At 36.2% G+C, this 24,869-nt stretch overlaps 4 protein-coding genes across 4 annotated transcripts; 2 read left to right on the top strand and 2 right to left on the bottom strand.

The window, feature by feature from the left end:
* Positions 1-359: 359 nt before the first annotated feature.
* LOC111778771 (LRR receptor-like serine/threonine-protein kinase IOS1) lies at positions 360-5,402 on the bottom strand. The gene is made up of 12 exons (XM_023658747.1): positions 4,837-5,402; positions 4,296-4,753; positions 4,086-4,218; positions 3,940-4,011; positions 3,785-3,856; positions 3,624-3,704; positions 3,357-3,523; positions 2,046-2,263; positions 1,846-1,972; positions 1,203-1,265; positions 916-1,105; positions 360-765 (listed from the first exon to the last, which is right to left on the bottom strand). The coding sequence occupies exons 1-12, from the start codon at positions 5,400-5,402 to the stop codon at positions 360-362; spliced, it is 2,553 nt and encodes an 850-aa protein (XP_023514515.1).
* A 3,869-nt stretch (positions 5,403-9,271) lies between these two features.
* Positions 9,272-11,694, top strand: LOC111779096 (profilin-3-like). The gene is made up of 3 exons (XM_023659160.1): positions 9,272-9,476; positions 10,519-10,656; positions 11,282-11,694. Exons 1-3 carry the CDS (start codon positions 9,354-9,356, stop codon positions 11,414-11,416), a joined length of 396 nt encoding a protein of 131 aa, XP_023514928.1. The 5' UTR covers positions 9,272-9,353; the 3' UTR covers positions 11,417-11,694.
* Positions 11,695-14,665: 2,971 nt separating this feature from the next.
* Positions 14,666-17,074, bottom strand: LOC111779073 (protein IQ-DOMAIN 14-like). Its single transcript, XM_023659131.1, has 4 exons — positions 16,836-17,074; positions 16,016-16,467; positions 15,576-15,782; positions 14,666-15,491 (listed from the first exon to the last, which is right to left on the bottom strand). Exons 2-4 carry the CDS (start codon positions 16,421-16,423, stop codon positions 14,832-14,834), a joined length of 1,275 nt encoding a protein of 424 aa, XP_023514899.1. The 5' UTR covers positions 16,424-16,467; positions 16,836-17,074; the 3' UTR covers positions 14,666-14,831.
* A 2,061-nt stretch (positions 17,075-19,135) lies between these two features.
* Positions 19,136-24,504, top strand: LOC111778496 (nuclear poly(A) polymerase 4-like). The gene is made up of 12 exons (XM_023658368.1): positions 19,136-19,509; positions 19,596-19,673; positions 20,106-20,213; positions 20,922-20,984; positions 21,072-21,233; positions 21,382-21,495; positions 21,600-21,662; positions 21,753-22,082; positions 22,200-22,364; positions 22,509-23,456; positions 23,559-23,635; positions 23,755-24,504. Exons 1-12 carry the CDS (start codon positions 19,381-19,383, stop codon positions 23,777-23,779), a joined length of 2,262 nt encoding a protein of 753 aa, XP_023514136.1. The 5' UTR covers positions 19,136-19,380; the 3' UTR covers positions 23,780-24,504.
* The last annotated feature ends 365 nt before the right edge of the window (positions 24,505-24,869 follow it).

Below are 24,869 nucleotides of genomic sequence, written 5' to 3' on the forward strand. Positions count from 1 at the left end.
TTTGGGCTTTCCCTTTCGGGCTTCCCCTCAAGGCTTTAAAACGCGTCTACCAGGGGAAGGTTTCCACACCCTTATAAATGGTGGTTTGTTCTCCTCCCCAACCAATGTGGGACATCACACGACCTCTTAAAAATTTTCATAGAAAACATGTGAATAAACATAAAACAGGCTAAAAAGACAAATATTGGTATGTGGGGATAGTTTTTACTCTTAGAAGAGAGAAGTAACGTGACCATGACATAGGAACGGCATGAAAATACCCGGGCTATCAAGTGTCGAATTCGAATTCATTAAGAATATATCTATTTGTAGTTGAAAATTAGAGAGATGAAAGATTAAAGGTATGATTTGTTTGAATTCTACCTGGGACTTAAAATTGAATCAGAGCCAATTGAAGTATAAGAAAAATGTTCATTGTTAAGTGGCGTATGTGCAGGTGGTCTGTTCTGAGCCATTTCTTGACACTCAATCAGTTGTTTCACCACATCGCTCATTTCAGGCCTTTGTGTTGAAGTTGGGTGTGTGCAAGACAAAGCCAGCTCCATAAATTTTCTAGCTGAACAACTTTCTATGGGGCCTTCTAATCTTTGATCCACAATGCTTTCATGCCTTCCTTCTGAAATCAGAGGCATTGCCCAATCCACTATGTGGATGTTGTTTTCAGAACTACTGATTATCACAGGTTGCCCTGTGATCAACTCGAATAACACGATCCCGAAACTATACACATCGCTTTTCTTGGTGAAGTTTCCAGACAAATGGATCCTGCAATAACTCTCTATTTTGAATAAGATGCTTTTTTGAACTTTAAAAGACTTTAGTTGTTTCGAAACGTTGTAAACTTTTAAAAGTTAAGGACGGTATAGTACTCGTTTAAGACGGAACATGAAAATATCAATTGATTGTGATACTTACGTCGGGTCGACATATCCAAAGGTGCCGGCAGGACATGTGGCCAAATGAGTATCATTTTCATTTGCAAATATCCTGGACAGTCCAAAATCTGATATCTTAGCCTGCATTTTTTCATTCAATAAGATGTTTGAAGTCTTCAAATCTCTGTGAATGATAGGCGGCTTGCAACAATTGTGCAAATATTCCAGCCCTGCAGTTGGTTTACTAGATGTCACAGACCACAAGGGTAAGTAAAAGAAAGAAAAAAAGTATGAACTAATAAGTTTTTGTGTTATTTATATATATACCTTGAGCTGCATCAAGTGCAATTTGGAGTCTTTGCATCCAACTCAAGACCTTTGTTGTTGAATCTGGAAAGAGGTGTAAACAAAACGATCTTATATAGTTAACATGTCCGAGAATTTTTGGGAGAGGAGTCTACGTTGGCTAATTACGGGAAAGATAATGGATTTATAAGGAATATGAGGCCGTTTGGGGTAACCAAAAGCAAAACCATACCATTTGTGAAGGGTCGTGGTTCCTAACATGCTATCAGAGTCATGCTCTTAATTTAGGCATGTCAATAGAATCTTCAAGTGTCGAACAAAGAAGTGTGAGTTAAAAGCGACTCAAGTGTCGAACAAAGAGTGCTACAAGGGCTCAAGAGAAGGAGTCGAGCCTTGATTAATGGAGGTTGTTCGAGGGTCCCATAGACCTCAGAAGAGGCTCTATGACGTACTTTGTTCAAATGAAGGATTGTTGGGAGAGGAGTCCCACATTGGCTAATTAAGAGGAAGAACATGAGTTTATAAGTAATGAATATGATCTCAATTGGTACGAGGCCTTTTGGAGAAACCCAAACCAAAGCCACGAGAGCTTATACCTGATATAGAAACCAAAATATATACGCTTTAAAGAGATCTCTTCCTATAATAAGATAACGTTAATTACCAGATAGATTTTTGCGTAGATTTCCATTAGCCATAAATTCATAAATGAGCGCCTTATTCTCAGCCTCATCACAGTAACCAACGAGAGAAACCAGATTTCTATGATGAACAATGGCTAATATTTGAGCCTACAGTAACAAACACAACATATCAGATATTACTTTTAGTACAACCAAATTTTATCTACAGAAAAACACAAACCTCTGCTTTGAACTCATTTGAGCCTTGTCGTGATGATGCAGATAGCAACTTAATGGCCACTTGAATTTTATCACTCAGTACACCCAAATATACTTTTCCAAAACCTCCTTCTCCTATAGCTGTTTTCAAGTTATCTGTTATAACCAGTATCTCAGAGTAACCAACTTGTTGGTTCTTTGAACTAAGCAACCTTTTCTGGATTGATCTTTTGAGCTGCTCTGCAACAAGAAAAACCAGACACATTTTGGTTCGTTCTACACGTTTACGAGTGAAAATACGCGCTCCAGATCACCCTACCTAACCTAGGACGTGACATGCTGACGGTCGACTCCAACTAGCAAAGGAGTTCATTGTCAATCTAACGTGAAACTAAACTAACTTCTATTATCGAAATCGTTAATGTAACAGCCCAAGTCTTACAAGTCAAGCCAACCATTAGCAGATATTGTCCTCTTTCAGACTTCCCTTTAAGATTTTTAAAATGCGTCTGTTAGAGAGAGGTTTTCATACCCTTATAAGGAATGTTTCGTTTCCCTCTCCAACCGATATGGGGTCTCACAATCCACCCCCTTGGGGGCCCAACGTCCTCGCTAGCACACCGCTCGGTGACTAACTCTGATACCATTTGCAACAGCCCAAATCTAACGTTAGCAGATATTGTCCTCTTTGGGCTTTCCCTTCAAGGGTTTTAAAATTTGTCTGCTAGGGAGAGGTTTTCACACCCTTATAAGGAATGTTGTGCTTCCTTCTCCAACAAATGTAGGGTCTAGGGGGCGCCAGCGTCCTCGCTGACACACCGCTCAGTGACTACCTCTAATATCATTTGCAACAACCCCAAGCCCACTGTTAGTAGATATTGTTCTCTTTAGGCTTTCCCCTCAAGGTTTTTAAAATATGTATGTTAGGGAGAGGTTTCCACACCCTTATAAAAACTATTTTATTGCCCTCTACAACTGAGGTGGGGTTTTTAAGGGGCCAGCATCCTGCTGACACACTCTCCGGTGACTAACTCTGATACCATTTACAACAGCCTAAGTCCACTGTTAGCAGATATTGTCCTCTTTAGACTTTCCTTTTAAGGCTTCTCCTCAAGGTTTTTAAAATGCGTATTCTAGGGAGAGGTTTCCACACCCTTATAAGGAATGCTCCGTTCCCCTCTCCAACCGATGTGGGATCTCACAGTTAAGTTATTGATCTATGTCGGTTAAATCTATCATCATTCAGAAAAATTTCATCCATATTACCCAAGTTGCTTTGTCCATGCTTGAATCAAAGAAGTAACAGAAGAAGCAGAAGAGATGAGAGACTTACCTCTTTGTCTCCTTCTTTTGTAGATTACTAGAGTAACCATTATGATAGATAGGGGCAGAGCTAGAAGAAGAAGAAAGTAATTGTTCCTCTTGTTGTTCTTCCTCTTGTTGTTCTTCCTCTTGTTATCACATTTAAGTGATGTACAAAGATCTGGATTTTCACCAACACTTGCACAAGCAGAAGACACTATCAGGTTTAAGAAAATGAATTTTGAATAATACGAGAGTACTAGAATTAGAAGGTAACTTAGAATGAAGTGTAGGGAACCTTAATGCAAGTGATTTAGCTTCAGCCCTTTGCAAGAGAACTTCAGGAACTGAGCCTGTGAGCTTGTTTCTGGTTAAAATGCTGCAAAACACATAGATGAACTTCAATTTTCACTTGGCATTTCAGGCTGTGGATGCCAGAATTAAAGCTAAGAAACTTACAGAACTCTTAAATTTGGCATATTTGTTAAGAACTCTGGCAGTTCTCCACTCAATTCATTGTGGGACAAGTCCCTAAGAGAGAACAAGTTATTAAGTTGAATTCCAATGCCTAAAGCATTACTGACATTCATGCTTCCTAACAGAGAGACACTCACAGTGTTTGCAACCTCGTTAGATTTGGTATGTAAGAAGATATTTCACCTCTCAATCCACTTGCTGATAAATTCCTGTAATACACAAAAATTCACATCTTCTCATGAATTCATATGATCTTATGAATTCATAGAAGGCTTGAACTTACAAGGATATGATTCTTGGATCAGTTGCATTGCTACAACGCAATCCACTCCAAGGGTATTCCATTGGCACACATGGATTTCCTTGCCAATCCCTCTTTATCCCATAACTTAACTTGATATTGGTAATGGCACTTACTAATTATCCAAACAAAAATCACATTAGTGTTGATTAACATCCAATAAACACACAAAAGGCATTTAAAGAAGCATACCATCTTCTTGATTTGCTTCCAACTCGATCACGTCTTTCACGTAATATATCTCGAGAGCATTGATGATGGGAGGAAGCGTCGCATTCTCGGTCGAAATCAAAGAAAATGCAAGCTCATCTGTTGCATCCAATGGATCTTCATTGGAAACAGTTAGAGTGGTCAAGTAACTTGGAGTTAGAGGTCCATAAAAAAAGTTCCCATTGAGGGTGATATTGAACACTCTACTTTGGTTGGGTTGAAGCTCAAGAACCTCGGAAAAGTGCATAAATACATAATATTGAGACAAATTCCTCGTATTCCACGAAATATCCTTTAAAATGGAAGCAGTTTTCATCACAATGGATGGCACTTGATAATTGTTCTGCTCAATCATACCTACTGAAAGATTGGTTGTTACTGATTCGTCACCATAGTAGTTAAATGACGACCAAATGCGATCGTAAGCATCATAAGGGTATCTTAAGACAAACAAAATAATATGTCAGTATCTCACTTTAGTAGTAAATTTTGGTTTTTTTTTTTTTTTNTAGTGCTTCAATACCTGTATTCTTGATAATCTTTTGGACCGAAGTCTAATCGAGAATCGAGCGATAAGGATCCCGACACGGTTTGATAAGTGATGTTGAGTAAAGGTCTAAATTCTAAAGATGAAATAATTGGCACTCCATTCCCTGTATTGATCAAACAAATGTGCACATCCTTTGAAGAGGTAATATGTATGAGATCTATGAAATGTTCCATGTGTATGTCAGTGAAGTCTACAGTCTCCCAAAAGCTATTCCCAATGTAGATATCGAACGCCGGTGGAACGTTCAGGCCGTCGTAATTCTCGTACAAGAAACTCGCTCGAATCAAATACTTAATACCCTTAACAATGCTTACATTGTAACAGCTCCTAACTCCCTGAGGGAAGCTTCTGAGCATCTTCATGTGCCTTGGATAAGGACCTCCACGTCCAATTGTTGCACGTATGCTTCCACTTACACCGCTCTTTATATAGGGTGCATCAGAAACATAGCTAACGTTACTCAACGAGTCTGTAAATCTCGTACCTTCTGGTGTTCCACAAGCTAAACTAATGAAGCCTAGGAAACAAATAACATACATCTTAAGCTTCATGATTCTCTCTATATATAGATTGGATGAAGTTGGNTGCAGCTTCAACAGGAAGTAGAAGAGCCAATGCTAAAGCAATTTGCAAAAAACCAAAAAGGGTATACCTCTTTCTCTTGGCTTTATCTTTGGCTGCATACATCGCTGAGAATTTAGACAGCACCCATTTTTGCAGCTTGAAACATGTATGTAAGCCTGTGATGATTACAGAAAGTCAACACAAGAGGAATTCCCTTTAAAGAATGGGCACATGGGATGTCTTTGACTTTATATTTAACAAATATAATAGCAGAAGAGTTTCATGTCCTTAATGATTTAATTATTGGCTAATTCTTTGTTCAACTTCATAGTATTTGGTGTTAACTTTTCAAATGTTTTTTTTTTTCTTCTTATCATTATCATTCCCTTGTCCTATTTTTTTCATAAATCCAACTCTCATGAGTTGTCATCATTAGTTTATTTAGTGTGAGATCCATGTCGCTTGGAGAGGGGAACGAGGGTCAGTGGGGATGTTGGACTCCAAAGGGGGTGGATTGTGAGATCCCACGTCGGTTGGAGAGGGGAAAGTAACATTCTTTATAAGGGTGTGAAAATCTCTCCCTAACAAATACGTTTTAAAAACCTTGAGAGGAAGCCCGAAAGGGAAAGCCCCAAAGAGGATAGTATCTGCTAGCGGTGGGCTTTGGCAGTTACAAATGGTATTGAGCCAGACATGGAGTGGTGTGCCAGCAAGGATCCTGAGTCTCGAAGGGAGGTGGACACCAGACAGTGTGCTAGGAGGATGTTGAGCCTCGAAGGGGGTGGACACCAGACGGTGTGTTAATGAAGACGCTGAGCCTTGAAGAGGGTGGACAACGGGCGGTGTGCCAGCGAGGATGTTAGTGTCAGCGAGGACGCTAGGTCCCGAAGGAGGATGGTGCAATATAAAAGAATGTCATGATGCAACCGAGGAGGATGGTGCATCATCCAACACAACATATAACGTGGGCACTGAGGAGGAAACGAGGCATAAGCACGATAGGGACAATAAGTAGGCATGAGTGTCAAAGATAGGCTTGTTGAAGGGTCGGGTAGGCCCCTGGGCCTTAACCTCGAAAGTCGGGGTTCCAAAGGAAGTTTGAGCATGTGGTTCTGGAGTCAAGTCCATCCATATGAAATATGAATGCTCGCCAAGTTTGGTGTCAATCGGACACTGGACGGACGCTCCACAACACCATATAATTGTTCGCCAAAATGACGTCTACCCAAAGAGTATTCAAAATGCCTCAAAATGTACAATAGGGAAAGCATGATACGATTATAAATTTGATGTGAATTAACTTTTTTTTAAACAAAATCTAGCCAATGGTATAAATTTATACACTCAAGATCTTATTTGATATAACCTCTTAAAAGTTTATGGGTATAAATTAAAATTAGGCCTTATTTATATACACCTTGTGCTGCATTAACTGCAATTTGGAGTCTTTCCATCCAACTCGATAATATCATACGATATGGAGGTCTGTGATTCCTAACATGGTATCAGAGTCATGCCTTTAACTTAATCGTGTCAATAGAATCTTTAAGTGTCGAATAAAGAAGTTGCTAACCTCAAAAGTGGACAATATCATACCATTGTGAAGGTTCGTGGTTCCTACCACATTATAGAACTGAATGCTTGATTTTAATCTTAAAATGTAATCATATTAATGTTTTTCAAGTTAAAAAAATATTAAGAATTAAACACAAGAACTCGCCCTTATAATTGAGTTTGGTTGACCCTAAAAAAGTGAGAGTCCAAGCTTAGTTTGTCTCCCACAAAAGGTGTTATCACAAGTTGAAACTAGACCACTAATTCGAGAGTGTCAGTTGTCACAATCAATAATGTGACTGTGTCTAAAGAAAGTCATCGGAGACGATGTCTAAATTAAGTGGGGAGAACGTCACAAGCATACTAAAAAACATGTAGGTTGTAATCACCATGTGTAGACACAGTAGAAGATGACATATGAGTGATGTTCATCGAACCACGTGAGAGTTGAGATAGACAAATGCCATGATGGATCGAGAAAGATAGGGCATCATCCAATACATGAAGAAGGAGGTGCATTAAAGCCCGGCGTAGAGTTGAGTGAGATTGGAGGTAACAAGTAGACAAGAGGGTTAAAGACAAGGTCGACGTGATTGCTGGAACGAGCACAGGTGGATTGGTGACGGCAATGTTAACGGCACCAAATGAGAAGAACAGACCGTTGCTGTCGGCCAAGGACATTAAGGATTTTTACCTTAACCACTGTCCCAAGATCTTTCCCCAACACAAGTATGTTGCTCTGTTTGTGTGTGTGTGTGTGTTTTGTCCTCTGTTTTCTGTTTCAATTATTCTGAAAGTCCATGGCATGGCAGGTGGGTCCCACGGCCACTGAAGACCTTGTTATAATGAAATCATCTTAATGACTCTTTAAATAATAATAATAATGTATTTTTAAAATTTAGCGTATATTAAATATTAAGTCTAGAGTGCCGACTACTACACTACTATAAAACATGACGTTTAAGCATAATTTTATAATGAAATCATCTTAATGACTCTTTAAAATTCAAATACAAATTTATTGAAATTCAACCCGACTTTATCCACCTTTATCATCCAATGTGGTGTCAACCCTAAAAAATGAACGGTCCAATCCTGGTCTATGTCTCACATCAAAGACCCTGTCGAGTCAAATTTAAGTCCTAGACTTCAAAGTACTTTATCATCGAGTAACTTTATAAGATGGAGGTCAATCGCTAGATTCAAAGTCTAGAGGTGCTAAGTGTCACGGTTATGCTTGTCCAATGCCTGTTGCTTATGGCCGCATGGCAGATTTCTCGGTGTTACTTATCCAAGACATGTTGTTCATGGTCGCATTCCCGTTCCAAACTCCTTTTACATCCTTTCACCATACATATGTCTTTGCCATTTCACGTTGGGTCAATACGGTGGTGTATGACAGTTTACCAAAACCATGTCTACACCCACTAAGGCCTTTTGGAGAAGCCCAAAGCAAACGAATCCCTACTTCTTGTATTCTTGTTGCATGAGTATTTTTTAAATATGATATTAGTTAAAAGTATTTTTATATTTGAAAAAAAAAATTAATTTTGAAAATTAAAAAAAGAAATTAAGAGTATCAATAATAAAATGAATGTACGTAAATTATTTTTTAATATCATAACTCAAATTAACTTTTAGGTCACTTTTAAATCTTAAATTTACAAAACATGCCACTAATAATACTAAATATTTAAATTTAATTTAACTCATAAAAAATATTTAAAAAGCTAGAATATGAAACATGGACAGTATTACCCTTAATTTTAAAAATAATACCTATCTTGTCCTCACTAAATTAATTTTAAAAATTTTAATGGATGATAAGTCTCTAATTTTTTAATTAATTGTTTTAACCTTTTAACTTTATTTAATTTTAAAATACATTAAGACTAAATTAACACATTAATTATTAATTTAATGTCTATTACACTAAAAACTCAAGATTAAAAGCTTTATTAAATATAATTTAAAATTTAAAATTTAAAATATAGACATTAAAAACACCCATTACTATCTTATTTTATAATTATTAAACTCCAAAAATTAATAAAGAAATTATTTAAAAGTATAATAAATATATTAATTTGCAAATTAATTTTCTAAAAAATAATAATGAATGGTGAACGTGAAAACCACTGGTACGATAATAACGGCCACGCTCAGAGCCCGGCCACAGTTAGCTTCGGTCCGTTGCTAATTTATTTAATTATTTATTTATTTATTTTCAATTTTTTTCCAACTATATATATCTCAAAGCCATAACCAAATCGACATGCGAGACTGAAGAGCAACTAGAAGAAGAACGAAGAAGAAGAGAAGAAAACTTTGCCGCTAATCGAAATTCGAAGTTCCGTTGTTGAAGCTTGAAAATGTCGTGGCAAACTTACGTCGATGATCACCTCATGTGTGAGATTGAAGGCAACCATCTCACCTCCGCCGCCATCATTGGACATGACGCCAGTGTTTGGGCGCAGAGCGCCTCTTTCCCTCAGGTTATCGCCATTTTTTATTTCGTTTGTTGTGTGTGTGTGATTCTTTGTTACGTTTTCGCTCTTGTTGAGAGAAATTCGATTGGAATCTGGTCTTATAATCGGCATTTTGTTTTGTTTTGTTTTGATTTTATTTGTATCAGTTCTTTATTTTTTGTTGATTTCATTTGAGCGGAGATGGAATTCGTATGATGATGAGACCTCTGTTCTATTCGGGCAGAGTGCCTCTTTCCTTCAGGTTATCGCCATTTTCGATTTCGTTTGCTGTGTGTGTGATTCTATGTTACGTTATCTCTCTTGTTGAGAGAAATTCGATTGGAATCTGGTCTTATAATCGGCATTTTGTATTGTTTTGTTTTGATTTTATTTGTATCAGTTCTTTATTTTTTGTTGATTTCATTTGAGCGGAGATGGAATTCGTATGATGATGAGACCTCTGTTCTATTCGGGCAGAGTGCCTCTTTCCTTCAGGTTATCGCCATTTTCGATTTCGTTTGCTGTGTGTGTGATTCTATGTTACGTTATCTCTCTTGTTGAGAGAAATTCGATTGGAATCTGGTCTTATAATCGGCATTTTGTATTGTTTTGTTTTGATTTTATTTGTATCAGTTCTTTATTTTTTGTTGATTTGATTTGAGCGGAGATGGAACTCGTATGATGATGAGACCTCTGTTCTATTCGTATAAATCATCTGTTGCAGTGATGGATGATGAGGAATATACGATTTTCATTTTCTTCTCTCTTTTGGATAATTAAACTGATTAATCGTAATCTCCAATGTTAAGATCAGGAATTCATAGAGTAGAAACTGAAACAAATATTAACCGCAAGGTTTTTCCTGATTAATAGTTTATGAAGAATTGCATTCTTTGACGCGTTTGATTTTCCTTTTTTTTTTTTCCCCCTTTTTTCCTAGTCGTTGCCGATTCGTGCGAGCCTGATGTGACTACTAGTTTTTGAATCGTCATGCCGTATAATTTGATCTTGTTTTTAACATGCTTGAGGCATTTTAATTTTGCAATTGTATGGTAAATACTCATTGCAGTTTAAGCCGGAGGAGATTGCAGCGGTTATGAAAGATTTTGATGAGCCTGGATCTCTTGCCCCAACTGGTTTACACCTTGCTGGAACCAAATACATGGTTATCCAGGGCGAGCCTGGAGCTGTTGTTCGTGGCAAAAAGGTTCATTTTCTGATCACTTTTTTTAACGTCCATAGTTTTCTTTTGTTCTTAGATCTTATGAGAGATTGTTGTACTTTATAGGCTTACTCAACTTCCCTGATTTTTCTTAATTTATTCCTTAATTTCTTAAATCCCCAGCTTTACTATTAACATCCTTACCTATAATACTATTGTTTATCCAACATAAACTTTATTTAGTTTGTTAACTTTTCAAAAAAAATCTATAAGCAAATGGATAAATGTAGAAAATTGTATCATTTTATTAACATATGAACACATGAATAGAATTGAATGGATGTCTGGGACATTTCCACTTGATTATAGTTTTGATCTACTGTAAGAAATTTGATTTAATGGATCAAACTAGGTTGATTGACAGGGGATTTATAGTGTAAATGGCATATTGATGTGCATTATTACATTATATAGCTTCTCTTTGTAAATTTTAACAGTTAGAGAACCTGATTGAGAAATTTTAACGATTATAATTTGGTTTTTAGTTTTGTGCACTTGAAATTCTATTTTTAAACTGATAGAGAAGACTAAAATGATACAAAATCAGGTTCTAATTCTAGACTTAGCCTGTTTTCCATTGCATTGTTAGTGAATTTTGATCATTGAATAGGGCGCTGGTGGAATCACTGTGAAGAAAACAGAGAAAGCTGTGATTATTGGTATATACGATGAACCTGTGACTCCTGGACAATGCAATATGGTGGTGGAAAGGTTGGGAGATTACCTGATCGAACAGGGTCTGTAGGCCTTGCTTGACCTCCCTCCCTCCCTCCTCCTCACCTCCATTTTTGCTGCTTTCAAAATATTGCTTGTTCTTCTTCCATTCTCTGCCCATTTCATTTGAATCACCGCCCTATGCGTTATTTCTATGTATGAGTTCTTCCCATTTCTTTAGTGTTTGAATTTTTTCTTCAAATGCTTATTATGAACTACTGAATGATATAAATTTGCGATACTATTGCTCCTTCCATCCATCATTTAGTTATGTAAAATTCTCAATTATAATGTGACCATCTGTTTGAATAGTTTCTGATTCTTGATTGTTATTGAGTGGTAAATTATGGGTTTAGGGTTTTATTTTGAATTCAAAAACATAGAATATATGTATGGAGGTTTTTTTTGTTTGTGATGAGAGTAGAATATTAGAATGAAGACGGAAGAAGGAATGGTCTGGGAAATGAAGCCCACAAAATAATGTAGATTCCCTTTTTGGAATAGGCAACTGAATAAGAGGGAGGAAAAAACAAACAATTTTTTTTCAAAAAATATATTATCTTTTATCGATTCATATTTGAAAATTGAAATATAATAATTTAGTGATATTCCTGGATGGATAAGGATTCAATTTCAAATTCCCACCATTTATTATTTGTTTTGTCCTGTAAAATCATTGAATCTATCTTTTCTATTCACTGCCCGAAGAAGATATATATATATATATATTATGATTTATTTTCATCATAAAAAGTAGTACCATCATTAAGACTGTGAATTTAAAATTAAAGTTTAATATAAATTTTTTTAATTTGTGTGTCCTCTAATTTCTATGGTTTTCTTTCTATCCCGTAAGACTTGTTTTTTTTTCTATTGTTTTCTTTTTATTTTGAATGAGACAATAACCCACTCGAATGTTGTGTCTTTTTACTGATGCGAAAAGCGATAAACAACATGTTCTTTTTAAGTTACTGAAAAAAAAGGAAATTACGAAGCGGGAGTACAGTAGGGGCAGAGGAAATTTCTGGTAGAGCGGTGAAATGCGTAGAGATCGGAAAGAACACGGCGAAAGCACTCTGCTGGGCTGACACTGAGAGACAAAAGATAGGGGAGCGAATGAGATTTGATACCCCAGTAGTCCTAGTCGTGAACGATGGATACTAGGTGATGTGCGTATCGACCCGTGCGAATGGGAGTACATTCGCAAGAATTAAACGAATTGTCGAGGGCTCGCACTTGTCGAGGGCTCGCACAAGTGGTGGAGCATGTGGTTTACTTCGATGCAAAGCGAAGAACCAGCTCAAATTTTTCAATATTTTCTTTCAATATTTTTCAACGAAACAGTAATGAAGCTCAAAAAATTTGTAAACACTTTCATTTTCGGACCATTTTAATAATAAAAACAAATCAAATCGCATCTCCGTCTCTTTTCCATTTATCCCAAATCTAGACATCGGTAGCAAACCCATTTTTTATTTCTTTTGAAAAAATGGTCCAACAAAAAGAAATGACTTTGTAAGAATATATATATATATGGTATGGGTGAGATTTTTTGAAATAATTTTAAAAAATTTGATGTCACAATCTTCATTCAATTCTCTCGTAAAACATATATATATATATATATATAACGTTTCAGTCCTCTAACTATTCTCTTCTAACAATTTACTCCAAAAACTAATTCAATCTGGTTAAAACCTCACAAAAAACCAAAAATTAAACCCTCAATTCATGCATTAAATTTCACCGAAATAGAGTAACAAAAATAACCCACCTACAACTATTTCCATTCAAATATGGTCTACAAATCTATATGGTCCAATTCCTACTCAACTTTTAATGCCATACATACATTATTTTCAAAAAAAAAAAAAAAAAAAAAAAAAAAAAAAAAAAAAAAAAAAAAAAAAAAAANTTAATTCGAATTGGACCATTGTGGGCTGATTAATGGGCCTAATCTTAATTAATGACCAATCAAACCCCGTACGGCCAATTATAAGGCTAATTACATTAATTAATCACATTTTTTGTCCCCACCTTTCTTGAACTAATCACTTATTTCAGACAAAAAGTATGGATTTTTCAGAATTCAAATTCAAAAAATTAAATTAATAATCCAATCTTTTAGTGCTTGCCACATGCCCACAATTCAAACCCCAACGCTTAATCTTTTATTTTATTACACAATTATCAGATTATATATATATATATATATATATATATATATATATATGACGAAAGCATGGCCTTAAAAGACTTCAAAATCTTTTTCTATTAATTAATTTTTATTCATTTTCTTGAACAAATCAATTTCCTTTTTTTTTTTTTTTTTTTTTTTATTTTTTTTTTTTTTTTTNAAAAATTGTGTCTTTAATGTTTGAATCAGAAGAGACATACCGGAAAATTCGGGGAAATTACTTGTTTAATGTTGTTATAGCCGTTTCTTTTTCAGAATCTTTTATACCCTTTTGATTCTGCAATTCTCAAGTTTCTTCTGGTTAATTGAGGGTGTTTTTGGTATTTCACTTACCTGATTTGAATTTTTGAACTCTCATGTGAGCTCGGTTTGGTTGTAAAGATTCATTTTTTTTTTTCATTCATTGTTGTTATTGGTTTCTATGGACGTTAATGCTTTGGAATCGAGCTTGTTCCATCGTCGTAATGTATTGTAGGATTTGCGATCGTTAAATATCTTCTTAAATAGGTTGGACATTAAATCCATACTCGACACCTAGTTTGACACATATGTTCTCTTGCTTGACACATATGTTGTGAGATCCTGAATCTGTTGAAGAAAAGAACAAAACATTCTTCACATAAGGGTTTTAAAAACCTTGAGTGAAGCTCGAAAGGGAAAGTCTAAAAGATGACAATATCTGCTAGCCGTTACATATGTTCTCTCACTGTACTTGTTCGAATCTTTACTCTCTAGCTCGAGCATGGAAACACCCTACATGTTTTTAGAGATATATCTTGACCAAAAATCGGAGATTTAAAATTTTGAACGAAAAACGAGAGAAAAGGAAGGGTTTGATCTCCAAGTTGTTTGGGTGAAGTTGAGTGTTTTTTAAGGTTGGTAATCGAAAGACATACCATAATCATGTCAGGAAGCTTAAATCCTTAAAAATGTGGAGTTCATTTGAAGCAAACAATCTCTAAAAAGTGTACCTTTTTTTTGTTTTTACTTTTTTATGCCAATCATGGGATTAAAAGGAAGTGGTAAAAAACAAAGGAATTTACAAGCTCTCTTTGTTGGGTATTTATCTCCTTCATTCATTCATTGAAATTTAACAGTAAAAAGTAAAAATGTGAAGTAGAAAAAAGAAAAGCTTTGATTTGAGACAGATTTCAGCTTCTTCTATCCCATTCTTGATTTTAACAAACAAAAAAAAAAAAAAAAAAAAAAAAAAAAAAAAAAAAAAAAAAAAAAAACAAGAACAGATCACTCAAAAATCATATGATGTTTCTTCATCTTCATCATGTTCTTCATGTTCTTCATGTTCTTCATGTTCTTGCAGAGTTTGGTTGCTTGGTCTCTGCATTCTTACACTGCTTAAGCTGTTTCTTGCTGCCATTATTTCATTCAACGACAGCTTCTTCTTGGATCCTGGCTCTGGCCTTTGTTTTGGGGCACTTTGAGACCTCAATTTCGCCTTGAACGATTGCGTGTTCGCCATATAATTCGGGCAGTTCATGTAAGGCCTAAAGAAGCTGTCCCCGCAGACGCTCTTTGATGGGGTGACTGACATGTTCGTTGAGGCGAATGAATTCGATAGCCGAGGCGTGCTGTGAGCTGTAGGGAACTTGCAGTCTTCGCCCATCAAACACCATTCGAAGTCTCGATGCACATTGTGACAATCAAGCGTAAACGTGCGAGGTCGATTCGAATATGGCAATGGCGAAGTGATTGCTTGAAGTGGTGCTGCTTCGTCTCCTCCATATTCGGACAATGTAGAGATGTACCTACGAGACTTTGATCGGGTTCGGTACGTGTCGATTTCGACGATTTTTGGGCTCTCGTCCAATGAGTTGATGGAGGTTTCGTAAGATGATGCTATAGACAATCTCTTACTATGAAATTCACTTCTTATTTCATCAAAACGTTCCTGAAAATCCGAGAACCAAGTTAGAATTCATAAATCAAATGGTTATCAAATAGGGCCGTTTTAGTTTTCGATATCGAATCTTACTGCAGATTTTCGGGGTCGAATCTCGGGGATAAACCTATTTTCTTTATTGAAAGATCGACGAGCTCTTTGAGTTCTAAGAGCAGTTTGAGCTCTAAAAAGTGCCTGCATACTGTGAAGAGTTGCAGCAGCTCGTTTTCGGACGAGAAATCCTCGAACGACAGCCTGCAACTTAACCAGTCCCTTGAGAGCTCGTAGAGCTTTTCGAGCCTGACCGTAAACAAACAAACAACAATTGAAAACCTTAAAATGAATCAAAATGGATCAAAAAGTGTTTGAATTTATTACTGTTTCATTGAAAGAGGTTGTACTGTTTCATTCAGATTATGAACCACTTTTACCAGACAAAACAGGATGAAAAGATGAAAAAATAAGGTAAAAAGTACAATTATTCCATAAGAAATAACCTTTGTATTTGGTAAAAACTGAAGTATTTTACTTACCAAATAGCCTTTAAAGACTGTTTGAATCTTGACAGCAGCCCATCTATCTCTTCCAGTAGTATACAGAGGACCTCTTCTTTGGCTTGTCAGCCGGACAACGGCGACCGCCGCCTGAGCTGCGGCGACGGCAGCATCAGCAGCAGCAGCAGTAGCAGCCGCCACTGCAATTGCGTGCTTGTTTTGCTCTTTCTCCGAATCAGAAATGTAGGAACTAAACCAAGCCGATTCTACAGCCACAGTTGGCGGCGGCGTTTGGCCGGAATCTCTACCGGACTTCGCAAAACTCCATCTTTTCTTCTCCTTTCTGTCGGAAACCACCGGCGTTGGTTTTGAATCGGAATTCCCAGATGGGTCTTTGTCTTTCTTGATTCCCAACAGACCCTTCAACCATCTGGTAGCTTTCCCCATGTTTAGAGAGAGAAAGAAGAAAACCCACAAGAAAAATGACGATCCTAGAGAGAGAAAAATGGCTCAAAAGGTAAACATTATGTCAAAACTCCAAGGAGATAGACAAACAGGTGTAATATAAGGAGATAGACAGAGAGAAAGCTCTGTTATGAACTTGACATGTTGCAGACACAGAAGTGATTAGCAAACACAAAGCATCTAAATAGCTTCATTTTTAAACCAAAAAACAGAGGAAGAGAGAGAATAAGGGATTTTGGGTTTTTTTTTTCTTTTTCTTCTTTTTATTCTGACAGCATCTCGTGAAAAAAACTGCATTAGAAGACAAAAAAAAACGTCACACAAAGCTTTAGAGAGAGAAAAAAAAAAAAAAAAAACGNAAATTCAGAGGATCGTAAAAACCACCAACCCCCACCTTCTGGAATTCAAGAAAATGGCGAAATCCTCCAATGGGTACTCTGTTTTTCTCTCTCTAAAAAGTAGCCTAGATTTTAAAAAAGCTCAGAGAAGAGCAACAATGGCTGCCAATGGCGATGAGAGAGAAGAATAGCTTTCCCTTTACAGAAACAGAGCTATGGTTCGTAGCTTCACTTTTGGATCAGTAAACAGAGGAATAGAAACAGAGTATTCAGAGCAAAATTTCCATCAATGAGAACTGCTCTGTTTTTTCCTCTGTTTTCAAAGGAAAGGGATCTTTCTAAAACAAGTACATTGAATCGCAATCCAGAATGTACTGATTCAACTAAACACAGTTTTAAAACGAAGAGGGAATTGCCAGATTTTTGGGATTTTAAATCTTTTTTTTTTTTTTTTTTTTTTTTTAAATTAAAGATTTATTGGCTAATTTTGGAATGGAAAAAATAGTGTTATAAATTAGTGTCAATGTACAGCCCAGATTCTTTTGGATTTTTAATTTCAAATTTTGAACGGTGGAGATCAGAGCAACGTTAAGATACAGAAATAAATAATTTAATATTCAAATTTAATTATTATTGTTATTGTTATTATGTTAAAAAAATAATGAGATATGATATGGAGATCTTCATTTTGATTTTACACTCATTATTCCTATTTTACACTGTAATTAATATTTATAATTATATTTTTGGAATATCAATTATTTATTTCTTTTTTTTTTAAGTCCATATGTATATATATGTATGTACATATATGTATATAAAGAATGTTTGTCAATTAATCATGGATATACTATGTTAATCAACATTATTAACGGATTATTTTGAAAATTAAGAATATTTGACAGACAGTGATTGGTTGTGATGTGTAAATGTTTGGTTTTTGTTGAGTTTTATAAAATTTTAGTTATTGATGTAACGTGTATTATAAATAAGTTTGATTTTTTAAATAATTATAAAAATAACACAATTCATCGGAATCGAGAAATTGAGGGTGAAGTTGCAAACTTTATTTGAGTTGCTCGACTATGTGTTTGCCATATAATTCGGGCAAGTCATGTAGGGCCTAAAGAAGCGGTTGTCGCGATGCTCTTTGATGGGTCGCTGACATGTTGGTGGAGACGAATGAATTTGATAGTTGGGACATACTGTGAGCTGTAGGGAACTTGTAGTCTTCGTCCATCAAGTACCATTCGAAGTCTTGATGCACATTGTGACAATCAAGTGTAAACGGGTGAGGTCGATTTAGACATGGCAACAACGAAGAGATTGGTTGGAGAGGTGCTGTTTCGTCTCCTCCATAATCAGATAATGTAGAGATGTACCTACGAGACTTTGATCGAGTTCGATAGGTGTCGATTTTGATGATTTTTGGGCTCTCATCTAATGAGTTGATGCGTAAGATTATGATATAAACAATTTCTTATTATGAAATTCACTTCTTGTTTCATCAAAACGTTCTTGAAAATCCCAAAGAAATGGGAACAAAGTTAGAGTTCCACTCATCGGTTTGATAATCATTTGACGAAAACTAAATAAATCAAATGGTTATCAAATAGGGTCGTTTTGGTTTTTATTTTCGATATCGAATCTTAGATTGTTCTGAGTCACCAATGTAACAAGCTCGAAATTTAGGGTTAGTCTAAAAGATTCACGAACTCAACTCAAATCGTGTACACCTAGTTATAGAGTTACATTGTTATCACCCGAATTCCAACCTCGAACTTCACTTGTAATTGATGGATTTTAATGATAATTTATGTAATTTTGATTAATGCACTTTTTTTTTCCCTCAACTTTTAAATTAGTCTAAATCACAAAATAAATAACTTTTCTAAATCACTATTTTTTTAAATTCATAATTTTCGTTTGTCTAAAATAAAATAAAAAAAAAAATATATTTTAAAAAATGGATTATTTTTATTTATTTATTTTATTTTATGAATAATCCAAATGAAAAAAAGGAAAATAACATGTTTTTTTTATTAGGAAAAAGAAAAATAAAATGAAGAAATCAAAAATAGAAATTATCGAGTTTCCGCCGCTGCTTTCACCCACACGGCCGCCCCGATCTTAAATTCATAACCGACGATTTCATCTCAGCTTTCTCTCTCTTTCCGTTCCTCCACTTCCAATTTCTCTTGGTATTCCTCATTCCAATTTCGTTCTTGATTCTGTATTTCTTACCTTTTCCTTTGCCTCAACTTCCATATCTTGGTGTTTCAATTTGAGTTTCCGTTCGCGATCTGTATTTCTGGGAGTTTTCGACTTCAAAAGAAAAAAAAAAAAAAAAAAAAAAAAAAAAAAAAANAAAAAAAAAACTGTCAGGGCTTCAATCTGTGAACTATTTGGGTTGATTTCTTCTTGTTCGATCTCCATCGCTGTTATTTCATCCAGGTGTGATCTTTTGCGGGTTGTGGTTTCGTTCTGGTTGAGGGATGGTTTCATCTTTAGTTTCAGGTTTAGGGCATTGAAAATTTTAGATTCTTGTTCTCCAATTTTAGGATTATTTCGGGGAACCTTCTTTTTTGTTTGCAATACGTGATGGGGAGAGCAGAGTATTCACCGTTAACTGCTAAACAAGCGGTGCCGAAGTGCCATGGTGTGACACAGCCAATATCGTTGGCAGGGCCCTGTGACGCTGACGTGCAAAGAAACAAGGAGTTGGAAAAGGTTTTAATTGATAATTTGCGGCTGTTTTTTGTGCATGATCCGAAATTAGGTTGGTTGATTTTGTTTTTTTGTTTATCGTGTAATAGTTTCTGGTTGATTCTGGCTTGTACGAAAGCAAAGAGGAATCTGCCAAGAGAGAGGAGGTTCTTTGCCGGATAGGACAGGTGATGAACTTTAATCTGTCCAACAAAATCTTCAGTATCTTTTCCTTGTTGTCGATGGTTAGTTATCTATGAGTTGCAATTAGGGATGGAACTTAGCAAGAGGAAGAAAAATTATTGCACAACCACGATCATAGACGCAAGTTCGATGCTTATGTCTATTATGTTGGATATGTTTGACGCCATTTTACATACGGACAATGACTTATGACAGTGATAGATTAGTTTATGTTTATATCAGTTTATCAAATGCTGATTTTCCTAATAGTATGGTCATTTTGACAATTCGAATCTCTACAATTGTGAAGTATTCAGAGTGAAAGCTGCGACTTGCTGCAGTGGTCAATATTTTACTATTTTGCTCCTTTAACTTCGTATTTTATCTCTCTGACTAATGTGTTTGTCTATTTCCCTTCTCTTTTTATACTTATCTAGATTGTGAAAGACTGGGTAAAACAGCTTACTCGCATAAAAGGTTATACAGATCAAATGGTGGAGGATGCGAATGCTGTGATCTTTACTTTTGGTTCCTATCGTCTCGGGGTATGCACAATTATTGCACTGCTATTTCTTCTCCATGATCTGTAAACAGTTTCGGTGCCTTTGCCATTACACTTATATGCCTTCAATTCTATGGTGCACCTGTCCATGTAGCGTCTTAGTTAATTTATAGTCTGTTGCTATGATTGCATTTCTTTTTTGGGCGGTGGGGGAAGAAACAATTCGTGAGTAACTCACTAAGAGACCGGGGATAAGTCATCTATCCCCCTTTCACAGCAAGTTAAGTTACATAAACGGCAGAAGGCATAAGCTAGGATAGGTAAAAACCTGATCCTTCACCTCACCATCCACCATTCTAAGAGGCCTCTCCAAAAGGTTTGGACTGTTACCTAGCCAAAGTTTTCAGCACGAGTCAAAGTGATGTCAACCCATATAATCTTATTCTTCCCAGAAACCACTCTTGGCTACTGTTTTCAGAATGTTGTAGAATTGAGCTTTCCCTCGACAGATATAGTTCAAAGACCAAATTTTGGTCACAAAAATTACCTCTTCTAAGCAGTTATTGTATAGCAGCTGCCAAGGTTTTTGTGTGATTTGTCCTCAGCCGAAATCCTTTGTAACACCTCTATAATATTGAAAATCTTGTCCTTTTTTTCCTTTTTCGTTTTCATGTGTTACATACCTTATGGGGCTTTTTACATTTGTTTCGTACTTGTCAATCGGTTGTTGCATGGGTTTGTGTTGTTGTAGGTGCATGGACCTGGAGCTGATATAGACACGTTATGTGTTGGACCATGCTATGTGAACCGGGAGGTGAGTGTTAGATGTGAGTTATTTGGTTCTCTTACTTATGATGGTTTTATAAGAATATAATCCTATATCTGTTTTTATTTTTTTCAGGAGGATTTCTTTTATATATTACACAATATTTTGGAAGAACTGGAAGAAGTGACTGAGTTGCAGCCAGTTCCTGATGCTCATGTCCCAGTGATGAAATTCAAGTTTGATGGAATATCTATTGACCTACTTTATGCAAGTATATCTCGTCTGGTTGTGCCTGAAGTAAGTGGCAGTTGACTCTTGTTCATTATCTTGTTGCAAAACATTGCCTAATTGTATTGCGTTTGAACATATCATGTTCTATTTGACCTTCCTTGTGGTATGGCTGTGAAAATTGTATTTGTTTTTTGTTGTCACTGTTTACTCTTAGGATTTGGATATCTCTGACGTGTCTGTCCTGTATAATGTTGATGAGCAAACTGTTAGAAGTCTTAATGGTTGTCGGGTTGCTGATCAAATTCTAAAGCTTGTTCCAAATATTGAGGTGAGTGGCTTTCTATTTTACAGCCTTCTTTTTGTGAATTTCTTGCACACTAAAATTCCTGTCTGGAAACTGTAATCCCCATTTGTTTCATCCTATGTACGCAGAATTTTCGAACAGCACTTAGATGCTTGAAGTTTTGGGCAAAAAGGCGTGGTGTTTATTCAAATGTGAGTTTGTCTTTTAATACTGTGTATATATGGCTGATTAGTTGATACATTTCTTTCCTGCTTTAATACTCGTATCACATGCTTGAGCAGGTTACTGGATTTCTTGGTGGGGTAAACTTGGCACTTCTTGTGGCACGGGTTTGTCAGCTTTATCCAAATGCAGTACCAAGTATGCTGTTGTCTCGATTTTTCAGAGTCTATACCCAGTGGCGTTGGCCAAACCCTGTGATGTTGTGTGCAATTGAGGAAGATGATCTTGGGTGTTCTGTATGGGATCCTCGTAAAAATCATCGCGATAGAACTCATCATATGCCTATTATAACACCTGCATATCCATGCATGAATTCTAGCTACAATGTTTCTACAAGTACGCTCCGAGTTATGATGGAACAGTTCCAGTTTGGTAACAGAGTTTGTGAGGTATCATGCATGCATACATTTCTTGTTTTACGTGGTTACTAATTAATAGGCAGAGATTAAGAGTACAGAAGGCATTTCATGTTACTTTAATTGTTTGTGGAAATTTCAATTCATCAGGAAATTGAGCTGAATAAAGCACAGTGGAGTTCTCTTTTTGAGCCGTATTTGTTTTTTGAAAGCTACAAAAACTATTTGCAAGTTGATATAGTAGCAGCTGATGCTGATGACCTACGCACTTGGAAAGGATGGGTAGAGTCTCGGCTTAGGCAGTTAACATTGAAGGTATTTTTTATTTATATTCAAATGAACTATGGTAATGATAATACTGTTTCTCAACTATGAAGCATTTCTGTTCTTGAATGGAATTAAACTTTCAGGTAATAGAAATGTCTTCCCTTTGCTCATGGTTTTCATAATTATCTGCAGATTGAGAGGAATACTAACGGAAAGTTACAGTGTCATCCTTATCCACATGAATATGTCGACACATCCAAGCCATGCGCCCATTGTGCGTTTTTCATGGGCCTGCAGAGGAAGCAGGGAGAAATAATTCAAGAAGGGCAGCAGTTTGATATACGTTCAACAGTTGATGACTTCAAGCATAATGTAAATATGTACATGTTTTGGAAGCCAGGAATGGAAATCTTTGTTTCTCATGTCCATAGAAGGCAGATCCCTCTTTTTGTGTTTCCAGAAGGTCATAGACCTCGTGCTTCAAGGGTGTCAGCTTTGCAACGTTCTGATGGACCAAATCAAGAAGATGTACAAAATTGTAGGAGTGGCAGTGGTGAGAGATACCTTAAGAGAAAAAATGATCTCAATCGAATTGAAGGAGAGCATGGTTTTCCTGACAAACGACGGTCTATTAGTCCTAGAAGGCAGGATTCAGTTTCATCCAACATCAGTCAATTTTCAAATAGTGCTTCTTCTGAGCATCCGGAAGCTGATGTTGAAGCTAAAACTATTGATGAGAAGAATAGTATGTGTCAGACGATCACTCGGGAAACTGAAGAGTTGACTTTTGGTGTCTCTAGTATTGGCAGTGGTTCTTCAAGGAAAGAATCTAGAAGTGTAGAGAGTGACAAAGGGTGTACAAAAGAGAAACTTGAGTCAGAAAAAATTCCTTGTATCGAAATTGGTCATAGATGTGCATCTAATTCCAGTGTGATCACTACCTTAGCCAGTGAAAGTAGTTCCTGCGAGAATGTTGGGTTTGCTGCGGGTAGTAGTGAAGGAAATGCTGGGAGCATAGAAGGAAGTGCTAATGAAAGTAACAATCCAGGGACACCTGTGGTTGATTCGTGTGAGGCAGATTCTGAACTTCAGTTGGAGAACAGTTGTGTAAATGGAGATATCATGCATATGGAGCCAAAGGTGTGGGTTTTCATTCCTTTTATTGGTTATCTTTGATTTGACATGGTCCTTTTTCTATACTACCTTACAAGTTTTCATTTTATTCTGGTTTGACATGTGAAGCCAAATGCTGCACTTGAGATGGCATTAAATCCTGGAGGTGGGGTTAAAACAGAAACCATCCCGAACTCAGTGATAAGGCATGTTATCTTTTAAAGAAAGATTCAAATGCTATTTCTGAGCTCTGCTTATATATTGTTTTGTCTTTATACTTCTCTTCCTTTCTTTTTTTGGTGTGTGTTTCCAATGTTTTTACCAGATTGAGTATGGCCTCAACAGCGTAAGAGGAGAAAGATGAATAAGAACTCTCTATATGACGGTCTAATCCCACATTTGTGAATCCATTTTGGCCAAAGAAGACATGGAAGGAAAGAAAGAAAGGAAGAAAGAAAGCCATTCGGGGTAAGTGTTATTTGAATTGCTGGCCTTGGCGTGTCATTCTTTTGTTTTTTGTTTTTTTTTTTAAGTGCCCACATTTTTTATGCCTACAAAATGCACCATCACTGCGGGATCAGAAAAATTATTAAACAGAGTGAAAAGTCCGTTGTACTGATTATTATACTTGTTGCACTTATGATGATTTCAAACAAAACTGGTCTTCAAGAGCTTTGTGAGCCTCAAAGGGGCTTCCCTTGGCTTGTTGGGATTCTCGCTAATTTACATTGTTTTGGCTGCTGAATTGAGTGCTAGCTACCCCATCGTTGGACTTCATCGTCATCGTCACCCCGACCTCACTAGTTATTTGTAACATATCCCCATATCCATATCCATATCCATATCCATATTCATATTCATATTCATATCCACGAACCCTTGTGTTAATTATGGTGACGAGGGAGGGTCTCGTCTTTCTATCTTTTCTTTCTTTTTCTTTTCTAGCTTATTGAGATTGGAATGGGATTAAGTTTTTAGATTTATGAACAAACTACCTGGCTTGATGTTTCTTGACATAGATTGTAATCTACCAACTATTTGTGTTAATACAGACAACTATGTCAGCCTCTCTATCTCTACTCTATCTTGATTCTGCAAGTTTTTTTTTGTTGTCAGCTTGGAACAATCAGTAGATGTTTGATGCTTGAAATATGATATTGAGTTTATATGGTTTTTGTTTGAACAAATATGTGCTGTGCATGGTGTATATTTTCAAAGATGTCTCTATGTGACGTCGTTGATATAATGATCGAACAGCGTTCGGGCACAAAGCAGGTTGGCTACAAATATCTGTTTGTTTTTACTTTTGAATTCTCATTAGCTTTTCCTACAGAATTTTGAAATTTTGTTTTACAATTTGATGTGACTGTTTTAATTTGAGTTAATCTCAACTGCTTTGAGTTAGTTGTGGAAATTCTAATTTATTTATATTAACCTCGT

The sequence above is a fragment of the Cucurbita pepo genome, chromosome LG17, assembly GCF_002806865.2.
Source record: "Cucurbita pepo subsp. pepo cultivar mu-cu-16 chromosome LG17, ASM280686v2, whole genome shotgun sequence".
NCBI classification, from domain to species: Eukaryota; Viridiplantae; Streptophyta; class Magnoliopsida; order Cucurbitales; family Cucurbitaceae; genus Cucurbita; species Cucurbita pepo.

Bases quoted from the DNA above. Each gene is read 5' to 3' on its own strand.
- LOC111778771 (XM_023658747.1), bottom strand. From the start codon at position 5,402: ATGTATGTTATTTGTTTCCTAGGCTTCATTAGTTTAGCTTGTGGAACA. The intron at 4,219-4,295 runs GTATGCTTCTTT...TTGGATAATTAG, and splicing joins GGAAGCAAATCAAGAAGATG to TAAGTGCCATTACCAATATC. The intron at 3,705-3,784 runs GTAAGTTTCTTA...TGTGTTTTGCAG, and splicing joins ATGCCAAATTTAAGAGTTCT to CATTTTAACCAGAAACAAGC.
- LOC111779096 (XM_023659160.1), top strand. From the start codon at position 9,354: ATGTCGTGGCAAACTTACGTCGATGATCACCTCATGTGTGAGATTGAA. The intron at 9,477-10,518 runs GTTATCGCCATT...TACTCATTGCAG, and splicing joins AGAGCGCCTCTTTCCCTCAG to TTTAAGCCGGAGGAGATTGC. The intron at 10,657-11,281 runs GTTCATTTTCTG...ATCATTGAATAG, and splicing joins CTGTTGTTCGTGGCAAAAAG to GGCGCTGGTGGAATCACTGT.
- LOC111779073 (XM_023659131.1), bottom strand. From the start codon at position 16,423: ATGGGGAAAGCTACCAGATGGTTGAAGGGTCTGTTGGGAATCAAGAAA. The intron at 15,783-16,015 runs GTAAGTAAAATA...GTTTACGGTCAG, and splicing joins CAGTCTTTAAAGGCTATTTG to GCTCGAAAAGCTCTACGAGC. The intron at 15,492-15,575 runs GTAAGATTCGAT...TCGGATTTTCAG, and splicing joins TTCGACCCCGAAAATCTGCA to GAACGTTTTGATGAAATAAG.
- LOC111778496 (XM_023658368.1), top strand. From the start codon at position 19,381: ATGGGGAGAGCAGAGTATTCACCGTTAACTGCTAAACAAGCGGTGCCG. The intron at 21,234-21,381 runs GTAAGTGGCAGT...GTTTACTCTTAG, and splicing joins CTCGTCTGGTTGTGCCTGAA to GATTTGGATATCTCTGACGT. The intron at 23,636-23,754 runs GCATGTTATCTT...TGTTTTTACCAG, and splicing joins ATCCCGAACTCAGTGATAAG to ATTGAGTATGGCCTCAACAG.